Source organism: Ranitomeya variabilis, chromosome 2, assembly GCF_051348905.1.
Source record: "Ranitomeya variabilis isolate aRanVar5 chromosome 2, aRanVar5.hap1, whole genome shotgun sequence".
In the NCBI taxonomy this organism is placed as follows: Eukaryota; Metazoa; Chordata; class Amphibia; order Anura; family Dendrobatidae; genus Ranitomeya; species Ranitomeya variabilis.
In genome coordinates, this window is record NC_135233.1 from 483,692,778 (window position 1) to 483,706,589 (window position 13,812).

Genomic DNA, 13,812 nt, shown 5'->3' on the forward strand with positions numbered 1-13,812 from the left:
AAGTAAATCAAACTTCTGTGAAATCAAACTGTCCACTTAGGAAGCAGCACTGATTGTTAATCAATTTCACATGCTGTTGTGCAAATGGAATAGACAACAGATGGAAATTATTGGCAATTATCAAGACACCCTCACTAAAAGAGTGGTTCTGCAGGTGGGACCACATACCACATCTCAGTACCAATGCTTTCTGGCTGATGTTTGGTCACTTTTGAATGTTGGTTGTGCTTTCACACTCGTGGTAGCATGAGACGGACTCTACAACCCCCACAAGTGGCTCAGGTAGTGCAGCTCATCCAGGATGGCACATCTATGTGAGCTGTGGCAAGAAGGTTTGCTGTGTCTGTCAGCGTAGTGTCCAGAGGCTGGAGGCGCTACCAGGAAACAGGCCAGTACACCAGGAGACATGGAAGGGGCCATAGCAGGGCAACAACCCAGCAGCAGGACCGCTACCTCCGCCTTTGTGCAAGGAGGAACAGGAGGGGCACTGCCAGAGCCCTGCAAAATGACCTCCAGCAGGCCACAAATGTGCATGTGTTTGCACAAACGGAAAGGAACTACTCCATGAGGATGGTCTGAGTGCCCGACGTCCACAGATGGGGTTTTGCTCACAGCCCAACACTGTGCGGGATGCCTGGCATTTGCCACAGAACATCAGGATTGGCAAATTCGCTACTGGCACCCTGTGCTCTTCACAGATGAAAGCAGGTTCACACTGAACACATGTGACAGATGTGACAGAGTCTGGAGATGCCGTGGAGAGCAATCTGCTGCCTGCAACATCCTTCAGCATGACCTGTTTGGCAGTGGGTCAGTAATCGTATGGGGTGGCTTTTTTTGAGGGCCATACAGCCCTCCATGTGCTTACCAGAGGTAGCCAGACTGCCATTAGGTACCTAGATGAGATCCTCAGACTCCTTGTGAGACCATATGCTGGTGCAGTTGGGCCTGGGTTCCTCCTAATGCAGGACAATGCCAGACCTCATGTGACTGGAGTGTGTCAGCAGTTCCTGCAAGATGAAGGCATTGAAGCTATGGACTGGCCCGCCCATTCCCCAGACTTGAATCCTATTGAGCACATCTGGGACTTCAGGTCTCGCTCCATCCATCAACGTCACGTTGCACCACAGACTGCCCAGGAGTTGGTGGATGCTTTAGTCCAGGTCTGGGAGGAGATTCCTTAGGAGACCATCCGCCACCTCATCAGGAGCATGCCCAGGCGTTGTATAGTAGGGAGGTCATACAGGTACGTGGAGGCCACACACACTACTGAGCATCTTTTCCTTGTCATGAGGCATTTCCACTGAAGTTGGATCAGCCTGTAATCTGATTTTCCACTTTGGTTTTGAGTATCATTCCAAATCCAGACCTCCATAGGATATTCATTTTGATTTACATTGATAATTGTTATGTTTTATTGTTCTGAATACAGTCCACTATGCAATGAATAAAAATTTGCACCTGGAATATTTCATTCAGAGATATCCAGGATGTGGTATTTTAGTGTTCCCTTTATTTTTTTGAGCAGTGTATAATATTTCCAGACTGATTATATGTAGAAGTTGGATGAGTTCGGCTCTTCAGCTCCAAGGAGAACTAATCAGATCCATAATATTTAATGGTTTAGGAAATTTGAAAAGCAGTATTTGGTAATTAGAGAAGAATCTCTGGGAAACATAGAAGAATAATAGGCATTGAATTGGATTGAATTGGAATGATGTATTATACTATTATGCTTATATTTATTTTTTATTTTCTGTTTTTTTATTTTATTTTGCTTAGGAAACTGGGGCTGAGTAGTTCGGTGGAGTTCCTATTGTTTAGTTGGCATTGCTATAGCAAAAATTAGTATTGCTGAATGAATTCACGCTATTAGTAATAAAAAAAAATTGAAAACAAGGTTTAACCCCTTAAGGAGCAGGCTTAATTCAGCCATAATGTCCACACAAATTTTTTTCATGTCAATATCCAGAAGCCATAATTAAGCTTCAAGAGGATTTTTTTTTGTAATTTGTCAGTGGCAACATTTTAGGGTGCATGTAACATAATACCTGCTTTTTATTGACCCTTTGTGGGGAGTAAAATAAAAGCAATTTTTCTGTTTTTTTTTTTTTAGATTTTGCCTGTTTTTTCCTCTTTTTATGGCTAGCACAAACAAAGTGTTAACTTTATCTCATGGGTTTATATGATTATAGTGATACCAAGTATATATATTTTTATTTATGTTTTATTTCTTTTGTACAGTAAATATACTGTTTGAAAAAAGCATTTTCTGTATTCTGAAATACATTTATTTTACATTTTTATATCATCTTGGCTGTTTCAGGGATTATTTTTCGCATCATAAGAGTAATCTTCATTGCTACCATTTTGGGTAAATTAGATTTTTTTTTACATTTTTGAGATTTGAAATGAACAAAAAAAACCTCAGCAATTCAGTTTTTTTTAAACAGCTTTCATATCAGAAAAATTGACGTTAGCTTTATTCTATGGATCAACACAATGTATAAGACAACAATTATATGAAGTTTTTGGTTTGCTCTTTTTGCATTAAAAAATCACTTTAAAAAATAATCTTTTCTTTTTTTCAGTTCACCAAATTTATATATATACATAATATATACATACTGCTTGAGAAAGGCTCTATAGGGAGAGCTGAAACATAAATAGTGGCTGGTGTGAGCAAATGAAGGATCCTTACTAGGGATGAGTGGATCTGAACTTAAATGTTTAGCATTCGTAGTGGACAGTTACTGTCCGGAGCTCAGCACCAAACATGGATTTTCCCCAGAAGTCCGTTGCAGTGATAGAGAGCAAGAAAAATTTCCGGCTTAAAAGTCTGGGTCTAGGGATGAGTGGACCCTTTGAACTTTGTGCTCTAGTATGCATCCCGAACTTTATTTCAAAGTTCGGTTCAGGTACCAGAACTGTACCCAGGCTTAAACCAGAACCCAAACCCCATTGAATACAATGGGGACCTGAACTTTTGAGCTGGAAAATCCTCCCTCCCTCCCTCTCTCTCTTTCATTCCTCCCAGACTTCCACGAAACTCCAACCATTGCAACAGACTTCCAGGAGAAGTCTGTGTTCAACGTTTAACACTGGACACTAACTGCCTGGTACGAGCCCTGAACTTTTAAGTTTGGCTACGCTCATCTCTATCTGGGTCACCATTATTTTCAATGGGGTTCTAGTTCAAGTTCAGGTACAGTTCTGGCACCTGAACCGCGCTTTGGAATAAAGATCAGGTTGGGCACAAGAACCTGAACTTCCATGGGACTACACACTCCTTTTCCCTATTTTGGAAGTGCTTCTTTTATGGATAAATAGATAGATATATATGTGATAGATGGATAGGCAAATGGATTGATGAACAGATCGATAGATCTATAAATAGTTAATAGATAGATAGATATTTAGATAGATAGATAGATAATAGATAGACAGATAGATAGACAGAAGATAGATAATAGATAGTTAGATAATATATAGATAGACAGATAGATAATAGATAAATATACTGTATTATAGATAGATAGATAAAGATAGATAATAGATAGATGGTTAATACACCATGTTCCAAATTATTATGCAAATTGGATTTAAGTGTCATAAAGATTCAATTGTTTTGTTTTTCAAATAAACTCGTGGATGGTATTGTGTCTCACGGCTCAATGGATCACTGAAATCAATCTTAAACACATGTGATAATTAGCCTTCCAGGTGATTCTAATTAAAGGAAAACTACTTCAAAATTATATACCACATTATTAAGCAGGGCACAGGTTTCAAGCAATATGGGAAATTAAAAGGATCTCTCTGCTGCTGAAAAGCGTGAAATAGTGCAATGCCTTGGACAAGGTATGAAAACATTAGATATTGCACGAAAACTTAAAAGTGATCATCATACTGTGAAGAGATTTGTGACTGAAACAGAGCACAGATAGAGTTCATGCAGATAAAGGCATAATGAGGAAGGTTTTTGCCAGACAAATTCTTTGGATTAAGAGAGCAGCTGCGAAAATACCATTACAAAGCAGCAAACAGTTATTTGAAGCTGCTGGTGCCTCTGGAGTCCCTCAAACCTCAAGGTGTAGGATCCTTCAAAGGCTTGCTGAGGTGCATAAACCTACTATTCGGCCACCCCTAAACAGTGTTCACAAGCTGAAATGGTTGCAGTGGGCCTAGACATGCAAGAAGACTAATTTTCAAACAGTCTTGTTTACTGATGAGTGTCAAGCAGCCCTGGATGGTCCAGATGGATGGAGTAGTGGATGGTTGGTGGATGGCCACCATGTCCCAACGAGGCTGCGACGTCAGCAAGGTGGAGGAGTCATGTTTTGGGTCGGAATCATGGGGAAATAGCTGGTAGGGCCCTTTAAGGTAAAGTATATAGAGTTTCTGACTGACAACTTTCTTTCATGGTATAAAAGCAGAAACGTGCCTTCAGGAGCAAAATCATCTTCATGCATGACAATACACCATCTCATGCTGCAAAGAATACCTCCGAGTCATTGGCTGCTATGGGCATAAAAGGAGATAAACTCATGGTGTGGCCACCATCTTCCCCTGACCTCAACCTTATAAATAATAAAAAATGTAGATAAATAATAGATAGATAATAGATAGATAATATATAGATAGATGATTGATAGATAGATAATAGATACATGGATAGTAGATAATAGATAGATAGATAATAGATATATAATAGATAGATGATATATAGATAGATAGATAGATATGATATTTCCTCTTCTCCTAGCATTCACATGGTATGTTCATGCACACAGCTCTCTAGACTGCACTCCTGCCTTGTCTGTCTATGAAGTGCACATAGTACATCACCCAACTTTCCACACAGACTTTCCTCTGCTCCTAGCATTCACATGTTATGTTCATGCACCCAGCTCTCCAGCCTGCTCTCCTGCCTTGCTTGTCTATGAAGTGCACATAGTACATCACCCAACTTTCCACACAGACTTTCCTCTGCTCCTAGCATTCACATGTTATGTTCATGCACCCAGCTCTCCAGCCTGCTCTCCTGCCTTGCTTGTCTATGAAGTGCACATAGTACATCACCCAACTTTGCACACAGACTTTCCTCTGCTAATAGCATTCACATGGTATGCCTGTCAGCTAACTCTAGCCTCCCCCAGTGTTATTTATGACCCTGCTTACTCTGGCTTGATTGTATGCATCTGGTACACTCTTCATTCTCTGACCAAGATGAGCAGAGGCTACTCCTCTCTGCTTCACACTTGAATGCACTTAGTTGTACATATATTGCATAGCACAAGTCTGCATTGACTTTAGTCTGCAGTGTGATTCCTATAAGTGTGTCCTAGAAGTGTGAAAAGTAATTTAGAATTAAAACCAGAATTGAACCAGAAGGGAACTGAAGGTAACTGGCCAGTCACTGTAACAATATTTCTGTTTGTTTTCACTTTCACCCCTATAATTCTCCACTTTCTGCAAACTCCCCTAATCCCTTCTCCTAGTAAAGAACTGTTCATCTCTTCTTCAGTCCTCCCCAACCATTTCACCTCCTCCTCAGAACTGTTCCTTAACATACAATCCTCTGTCTCCAAGCACAGACAGCCACCTCATGCCCTCTCCTGCTCCCACCTGCTAACACTTTCTCTGCTCCTTCTCACTGCTGGTGATATCTCTCCAAATCCTGGTCCTCCTCACCACATCCCCACAGTCAGTTCTACCTCCCTTCCACGCTCTATCACAAATTTCCGTAACCTCTCTAACCTTATACCCATTCGCCCAGCCCCCACTTCCCCTGTCCCACTAACAGGAGCTCTGTGGAACGCTCGCTCTGTCTGCAACAAACTTTCCTACATCCATGATCTTTTTGTTACTACCAAACTTTCCTTCCTCGCCATCACCGAAACCCTTCTGACACAGCCTCTCCTGCTACACTTTCATATGGTGGCTTCCACCTTTCTCACACACCCCGCCTCAGCAGCAAGCATGGCGGAGGAGTTGCTTTTCTCCTGTCAGATAACTGCTCCTTCACCCCAATCCCACTGCCAACCTCTGTTACCCTTCCTTCCTTTGAGGTGCACTCTGTGTGTATCTATACCCCCAACAACCTCCAACTGGCTGTCATTTACTGCCCCCCAGGGCCAGCCACCACCTTCTTTGACCACTTCACCACCTGGCTACTTAATTTCCTTTCTGCGGACATCCCTACTATCATCATGGGCGACTTCAACATCCCCATTGACACTTCCCTCTCAGCTGCCACTAAATGTCTATCTCTCACTTCTTCCTTCGGCCTCACTCAATGGTCTTCTGCAGCCACTCACAAAGATGGTCACACATTGGACCTCATCTTCACCCGCCTCTGCTCCCTATCTAACCTCTCCAACTCACCTCTTCCTCTTTCTGACCACAATCTACTCACATTCTCTTCCCTCCCCACTCCTTGTCTACAGTCCCCATCCCACAAACTTGCACACCCTCGCAGAAATCTTAAAGACCTTGATCTACATTCAATCTCTGAATCTCTCCTCCCTCTCACAGACATAAGTTCCCTACACAATGCGGATGACGCTGCCACTCTATATAACACCACAATAGCTGCAGCTTTGGAATCTCTTGCCCCTCTCACACATACCAAAGCTCGCAAAATCAACAGACAGCCCTGGAACACCAGACTGACCACAGAACTGAGGTGAGCTTCCAGGGCTGCTGAGCGGAGATGGAAAAGATCCCACTCCAACGAGCACTTTATCACATTCAAACAGTCCCTCACTACTCTGAAGACCACACTCGCCACAGCAAAACAAACCTACTTCTCATCTCTCATATCCTCCCTGTCTCACAACCCTAAACAGTTATTCAACACCTTCAACTCTCTCTTCCATCCCCCAGCAACTCCTCCCTCCCCACTCATCTCAGCTGAACACTTTGCCTCATTTTTCAAGCAGAAGATTGAGAACATCAGAGACAGTTTTAGTCGACAACCCCCAGAGCCCTTCCTCCCAACTACCCAGCCCTCCACCTCCAAAACCAACTTCTCCACCATTACAGAAGATTGACTCTCCTCTCTACTCTCAAGATCGCATCTCACCACCTGTGCATTTGACCCGATCCCTTCCCTCTTCATCCCAAACCTCGCCACAGTCTTCATCCCAACCCTAACCCATCTCTTCAACCTACCACTAACAACTGGTGTTTTCCCCTCAAGCTTTAAACATGCCTCAATCACACCTATCCTCAAAAAGCCCTCTCTTGACCCATCCTCTGTATTTAGCTATCGCCCTATATCACTTCTCCCCATGCCTCAAAACTACTGGAACAACACGTCCATCTTGAACTGTCCTCCCATCTATCTTCCTGCTCCCTCTTTGACCGCTTACAATCAGGCTTCCGGTCACACCACTCCACTGAAACTGCCATAACTAAGGTCACCATTGACCTATTAACCGCCAAAAGCAAGAAACACTACTCCATCCTCCTCCTCCTGGACCTGTCCTCTGCCTTTGATACAGTGGACCATTCCCTATTACTACAGACCCTCTCATCCCTTGGCATCACAGACTTGGCCCTATCCTGGATCTCGTCATACCTAACTGACTGAACATTCAGCGTCTCCCATTCACACACCACCTCCTAACCTTGCATCCTATCTGTTGGAGTCCCGCAAGGTTCAGTTCTACGGCCCCTGCTCTTCTCCATTTACACTTTTGGCCTGGGACAGCTCATAGAATCACACGGTTTTCAGTATTATCTCTATGCTAATGACACACAGATCTACATCTCTGGACCAGATCACCACCCTACTACCCAGAATCCCTCAATGTCTATCCGCTATTTCATCCTTCTTCTCCGCTAGATTTCTAAAACTTAACATGGACAAAACAGAATTCATTGTCTTTCCCCCATCTCACGCGACTCCCCCAATGAACCTATCCATTACAGTAAACGGCTGCCCACTCTCCCCAGTCCCACAAGCTTGCTGTTTTGGGGTAATCCTCAACACTGATCTCTCCTTCAAACCTCATATTCAAGCCCTTTCCACTTCCTGCCGCCTTCAACTCAAAAATATTTCACGGATCTGTACATTCCTAAACCAAGAATCTGCAAAAACCCTAGTCCATGCCCTCATCATCTCCTGCCTCGACTACTGTAACCTCCTGCTCTGTGGCCCCCCTCTAACACTCTCACACCCCTCCAATCTATTCTAAACTCAGCTGCCCGACTAATCCATCTGTCCCCCGCTATCCCCCAGCCTCTCCCCTCTGTCAATCCCTTCACTGGCTCCCCATTACCCAGACACTCCAGTACAAAAACCTAACCATGACATACAAAGCCATCCACAACCTGTCTCCTCCATACATCTGTGACCTCGTCTCCCTGTACTTTCCTGCACGCAACCTCCGATCCTCACAAGATCTCCTTCTTTACTCCTCTCTTATCTCCTCTTCCCACAATTGCATACAAGATTTCTCTCGCGCATCACCCCTACTCTGGAACTCTCTACCACAACATATCAGACTCTCACCTACCATCGAAGCCTTCAAAAAGAACCTGATGACCTACCTCTTCCAACAAGCCTACAACCAGCAGTAACCACCGATCGACCAAACCACTGCACGACCAGCTCTATCCTCACCTACTGTATTCTCACCCATCCCTTGTAGATTGTGAGCCCTCGCGGGCAGGGTCCTCTCTCCTCCTGTACCAGTTGTGACTTGTATTGTTCAAGATTATTGTACCTGTTTTTATTATGTATACCCCTCCTCACATGTAAAGCGCCATGGAATAAATGGCGCTATAATAATAAATATTAATAATATGAGATAGATAGATAGATAATAGATAGATAGATAGATAGATCGATCGATCGATAGATAGATAATGACCAAAAAAATGGAAGGCAGCACTCCAGGTTTCAGCAACAATATAAGTGGACTTTATTGGGCCCACATGGCATGGTGCAACGTTTCGGCTTCCAAAAGCCTTTCTCAAGCAGAGAGGAAGGCCGAAACATTGCACCACGCCATGTGGGCCCAATAAAGTCCACTTATATTTTTGCTGAAACCTGAAGTGCTACCTTCCATTTTTTTGGTCCCTGTATATTTGGCAAGTATATGGATTAGTTGCTTGGAGGCCTGTGCACCCATTTAATTGTATGTGCTGTTCCATTTGTTTCTATCTAGATAATAGATAGATAGATAGATAGATGGATAGATAAATAGATAGATGATAGATAGATATATAATAGATAGATAGATAGATGGATAGATAATAGATAGATAAATTAAAAATATATATTTTATTTCCTTTGTAGTGTTCACCATGCAGCATAAATAGTGATAAATATCTATAGTACAGATAATTATCATTAAACCAATACCAAATATGTTTCTTTTTGAGAGATATGTATATTTTTTATTAGATTAAACCACTTTTTAGCCAGGAAAGCTAAGATTGATTATTTATTTTTCTAACACTAAATACTTTTTTTTCAAGATTTAGTAGACCCACAAGATCTACCCACATGAGATCATTTGATTTTATACGGTAGACAATATACTTCATTACTTATACAATACATTATCTCAGCCTGTCAATGGTCAATGGTTAATAGACATATTGCTTTTCAGATCCGGCTACTGGCCGGATACACTGGCCGGATCTGATATCCTTTGATCTACAGCAGACCCGGAGCTTCCAGGATCATGTTGTGGCTGCTGATGGAGTGACAGCATGCTCTTGGCCACGTTCACACGTTGAGTATTTGGTCAGTATTTTCTCAGTTTTTGAAAGCCAAAACCAGGAGTGGGTGATCAATACAGAAGAGCTGGCGTGTTTCTATTATACTTTTCTTCAGATTGTTCGACTCATGATTTTGGCTTACAAATACTGAGGTAAAATACTCATCAAATACTGAACGTGTGACTGTAGTCTAATTGTTAAACTTGTTACAAGCCACGGCATGTAAAGATTTAACTGAGCCACTGCAGAGTGCTGACAGTTCTCCCTCCCTGCTGCTGTGGGAGCCTTGGTATCAAGATTTATGGGATGAAAAAGCACAGATGTCCAAATGGGCATGTTCCATTATGATGTGAAACGGTAGTGCAGTTTTGAGAATAGTATAATTATTGTATTCTTTGGCATTTATTATTACTTATTTTCAATAAAGTCCTACTCATACTAGATGTCTTCCTTCATTTGTTGATGCAATATACATATCTAAAATCAGTATGGACACCCCTTTGAGTTTACATTCTTCTCACATGGAGGTAGTGCCACCTTCTTTTCAAGTCTATCAGTTGTTATCTGACCATCTATTTAAGCAGGATACATTGTATTTCTTTACACTAGCTGCCAGAACATACAAGATTATCGCAAGTGACTAGAGTTTCATGAAAAATGTGCCGTCGAAACATGCTTTCAATCACCCAATGAATTAGCAAAATAATGGTTGTACTTGTACGTCAAAAATCGTATCCCTCCCTTGGATCTTTCGTCGCACATATGGCTGATTTAATAATCCATTATGTGCCTCTAACAGTTGTGGGCAAAGTGGTTGTTAACCTGTTAAATACTGCAGTCAATCTCTGATGGTGGCATTTACCAAGCACCAGAAGGGGCACACATCATTCCACTCTCCCATCGGTGCTCCCGTCACGTGATCGCGGGGTGCTGATGGGTTCCCATGAGATCCGTAGATCTGCTGATGACCTTGTGCCTGTCATTACAATTTTCCTGTGAAAGCCAGTTCGCTGTGAAATGTTGTGCCCGCACAGTCAAATGGTTTCCCGCGTGTGCGCAGAATGCTTTGCCAAACTGTGGGCAAGGCCGAAAAGCAGAAGTGCATACGCACGATAAACCATTTCACAATCCCTAAATGCTATTAATATCACTCTATCAGTAATATCAGTAATAATTCAGAGCTACAGACAAATATCACTGATAATCTTTATCATTAATTATTTATTATTTATCAATAGGTCCTTTAAAAAATGTTGGATGTCTGATTTTTGGATAAGTTGCCCACGAAGGAAACCAAAAACAACTGGATTGATACATGAACAGTTTTACATTAGTATTCTACACTTGATAAAGGGGTTATAAAGAGGACCTGTCAACAAGTAAAAAGTGTCCAGCTTTTGCACTTAATTTATTCCCACTTCTCCCTTGAATATTAATTTGTTTGGTTTTTTTTTAAATCCACCATAGGCTTCCAGAGATAGGGGCTTTTTAATTTACCTTTAACTTTATGGTCTTTACTAAGGGAGTGTGGCTTGCATGTTTATATAGGGGTCTGTCTTTCGGTTGCTCTGCTTAATTACCCTTTGAGCTACACTCTTTTGGTAAAAAGAACATATTAAAGTAGCAATAAATAAAAAGACCCATCTCGGGAACTGTTTGGCGTATCTGAAAAAAAAACCCCGAAATATTAAAGGAAACAGCAGGCATAAAATCTGAGCAAAACTGACCCCTTTTTACTTGGTATCAGGTCCTCTTTAAATTTAAAAATACAAATAATTCCGCATTTGCCAATTGTTAGGACCACCTTTTGGTTTTAATTCTAACCATTTTTTTTGTTGCATTAGTAACTTTTCCTGTTATTGATTCTACTATTATCTGTAGGTAAACGTCAAGATTTTTTTTTCTAAAACTTGCATTCATATTACATGTGTGATGACTGATGAAATTCTAATGCCTCATTCACTTTCCAGTATGTTTGATCAGTATTTCATCAGTATATGTATGCCAAAGTCAGAAGTGGCTCCAAAATCCAGAACAGGTGTTAATCTTTCAATTATATTTTTTTATTTACGTTCCGCTCCTGATTTTGGCATACAAACACTGATACAAAATATTGACATGTGAATAGACCTAAGAGGGTATACAAACTGCCTTTTCAGAGAGGAAGAGGACTAGAAGTCTATTGCCACCTATTAGATGTAGCAGTCGTAAAAGTCAATATCAACCTCTTAATGAGCCTTGCCATGTGACTTCGGATAAAAGCCAAACCAGAATCTCAATTTGCAGACAGTATTTTGGGGTGTTGCCCCTCATGAGTGTAAAGTATGAGATCTGATTTGGCTAGGTGAGAGGCTTAATACTGTGATCTAAGGCATAACATTTCTCCTTGTAGAGACTAACAAGCCAGGTCTGGCATGTCAGAGTTTGGAGACTTATACGCCATGCATACTCCTCTGAGAACTTAAATATGCTTGACATGTCACTCTTGACAAGAAGGAACATTACCCGTTAGGTCCCTAAGAGGATGTAATGTACAAATATAATCTCTGTGTAGTCTCTCATTTACAATGCTAGCAAATTCTACCTAACCATGATTACTACCATTCTAAGTGACCAGTATTTCTGCTACTAATAACAATAATAATGATTAATAGAAAACAAATATATCACATAAAAATGCAGGACCTTTTTGAGCTGACTACATTGCCTTTTCATATGGATGGAAGAATGGAATGGTAATGATACTTTCATATTGACCACTGTAAGCTATTGAAAAGTGACCAAAGTTACCTTAAGTGAATGAAACATGGGTATTTTAATAGTCTATAAAGCAAAGCCTGAATGCATTTGACCTTGACCTCTAAATTAGCAATTCTAAAGAAAGATTCCATCTGCACCTGTAAGACAAATTCACAATTGATCATTTGATCCCTACGGAATACTGAGACATATTTGCCTTTCGATAATAATCTAGCAAGACCCATCCTACAAGGCATAAAGCTATGGCAGCCTAGGGGACTTTATAAAGACCCTACAACCTATGTGGTTATGTGACAGGTTACCAGGGGGTTGACAGAAAGAACCACTTCTATTTGTATAACCACATAGATGTCATAGTCTAAATAAACGGTGGCATCCAAAATCAAATGTTTTGATACTCCTAGTTGTATCAGAATCGGCCATGGCTGATCTAGGCTCAACTCCTGGTCTTCTACCATCCACTAGAACTAACTGTATGTCCAGGAATGTACCTCATAAATAAACATATATTTTAGTCCATTTGCAGGAAGAGGTTAAATGTTATCTATGAAGATTCATTATGGTTTGTGTTATGAAGCCATCACACTAAAGTGTACAGTGCCATAGACATTGCTGAACAGGTATTACATCTGTGGAGAAAATGCATATAAAATGAATACCAGACAATGATAAATGAGGACAGAATCTACGAGGCGATTAATATTACTTACCAACATTGATAAAAGCAGCTATGTTGAGAACAATCCACATTGACTTGGTCAGTTCCATCCCGTCTATTGTGGTCACTTTATCCCCAGCTGGACTGCTGAGGAAGAACAAAGTATTAGTTTAGAGCAGCCTTTTATGGCTGCAATGGTGGGTGGATCCTCTGTGAGCCATGGAGCCAGTCCAAGTTTAGAACATAGATTTAGTTTGAGTTGTCCACTTTTTCCCTGCGCCTTGATACGCATTCACGGTTGAGCATATGTTTTATCAGAAACCAGCATCTTGCTTATTGTTTTTGAAATCTTTTAACACTGACAGTATAAATCTAATGTCATTTGCCAGGACATTTTTTAATAAGTTTATACATAAAACTTTCTTAAAATACAAAAGCAAACTATAGTTATACACAAAAAAAAATTTTAAATGTCATTTTTTGCTACTTATTCCCTTTGTACTATTGGTTTTTTACAACATCCAGTGCCAAATCAGTGATGCGTGAACTGTAAGGAACAAACTCAACAATTGTCATTCATTGTGTCAGTGCTGTTAAGCTTTTACAATTCTTCTCACATTCACACCTAGATGGTTTAAAGTGAATCTAATTTCTAA

General features: G+C 41.0%; 1 protein-coding gene across 1 annotated transcript in view; it reads right to left on the reverse strand.

Moving 5' to 3' along the window:
* LOC143806870 (uncharacterized) overlaps positions 1–13,309 on the reverse strand; it is a 347,780-nt gene extending 334,471 nt beyond the window's left edge. The window contains exon 1 of the mRNA XM_077287851.1: positions 13,209–13,309. Coding sequence (XP_077143966.1) covers positions 13,209–13,266 — 58 coding nt within the window. The 5' untranslated portion in view covers positions 13,267–13,309. The remainder of the gene's footprint in view (positions 1–13,208) is intronic.
* Positions 13,310–13,812: the final 503 nt, after the last annotated feature.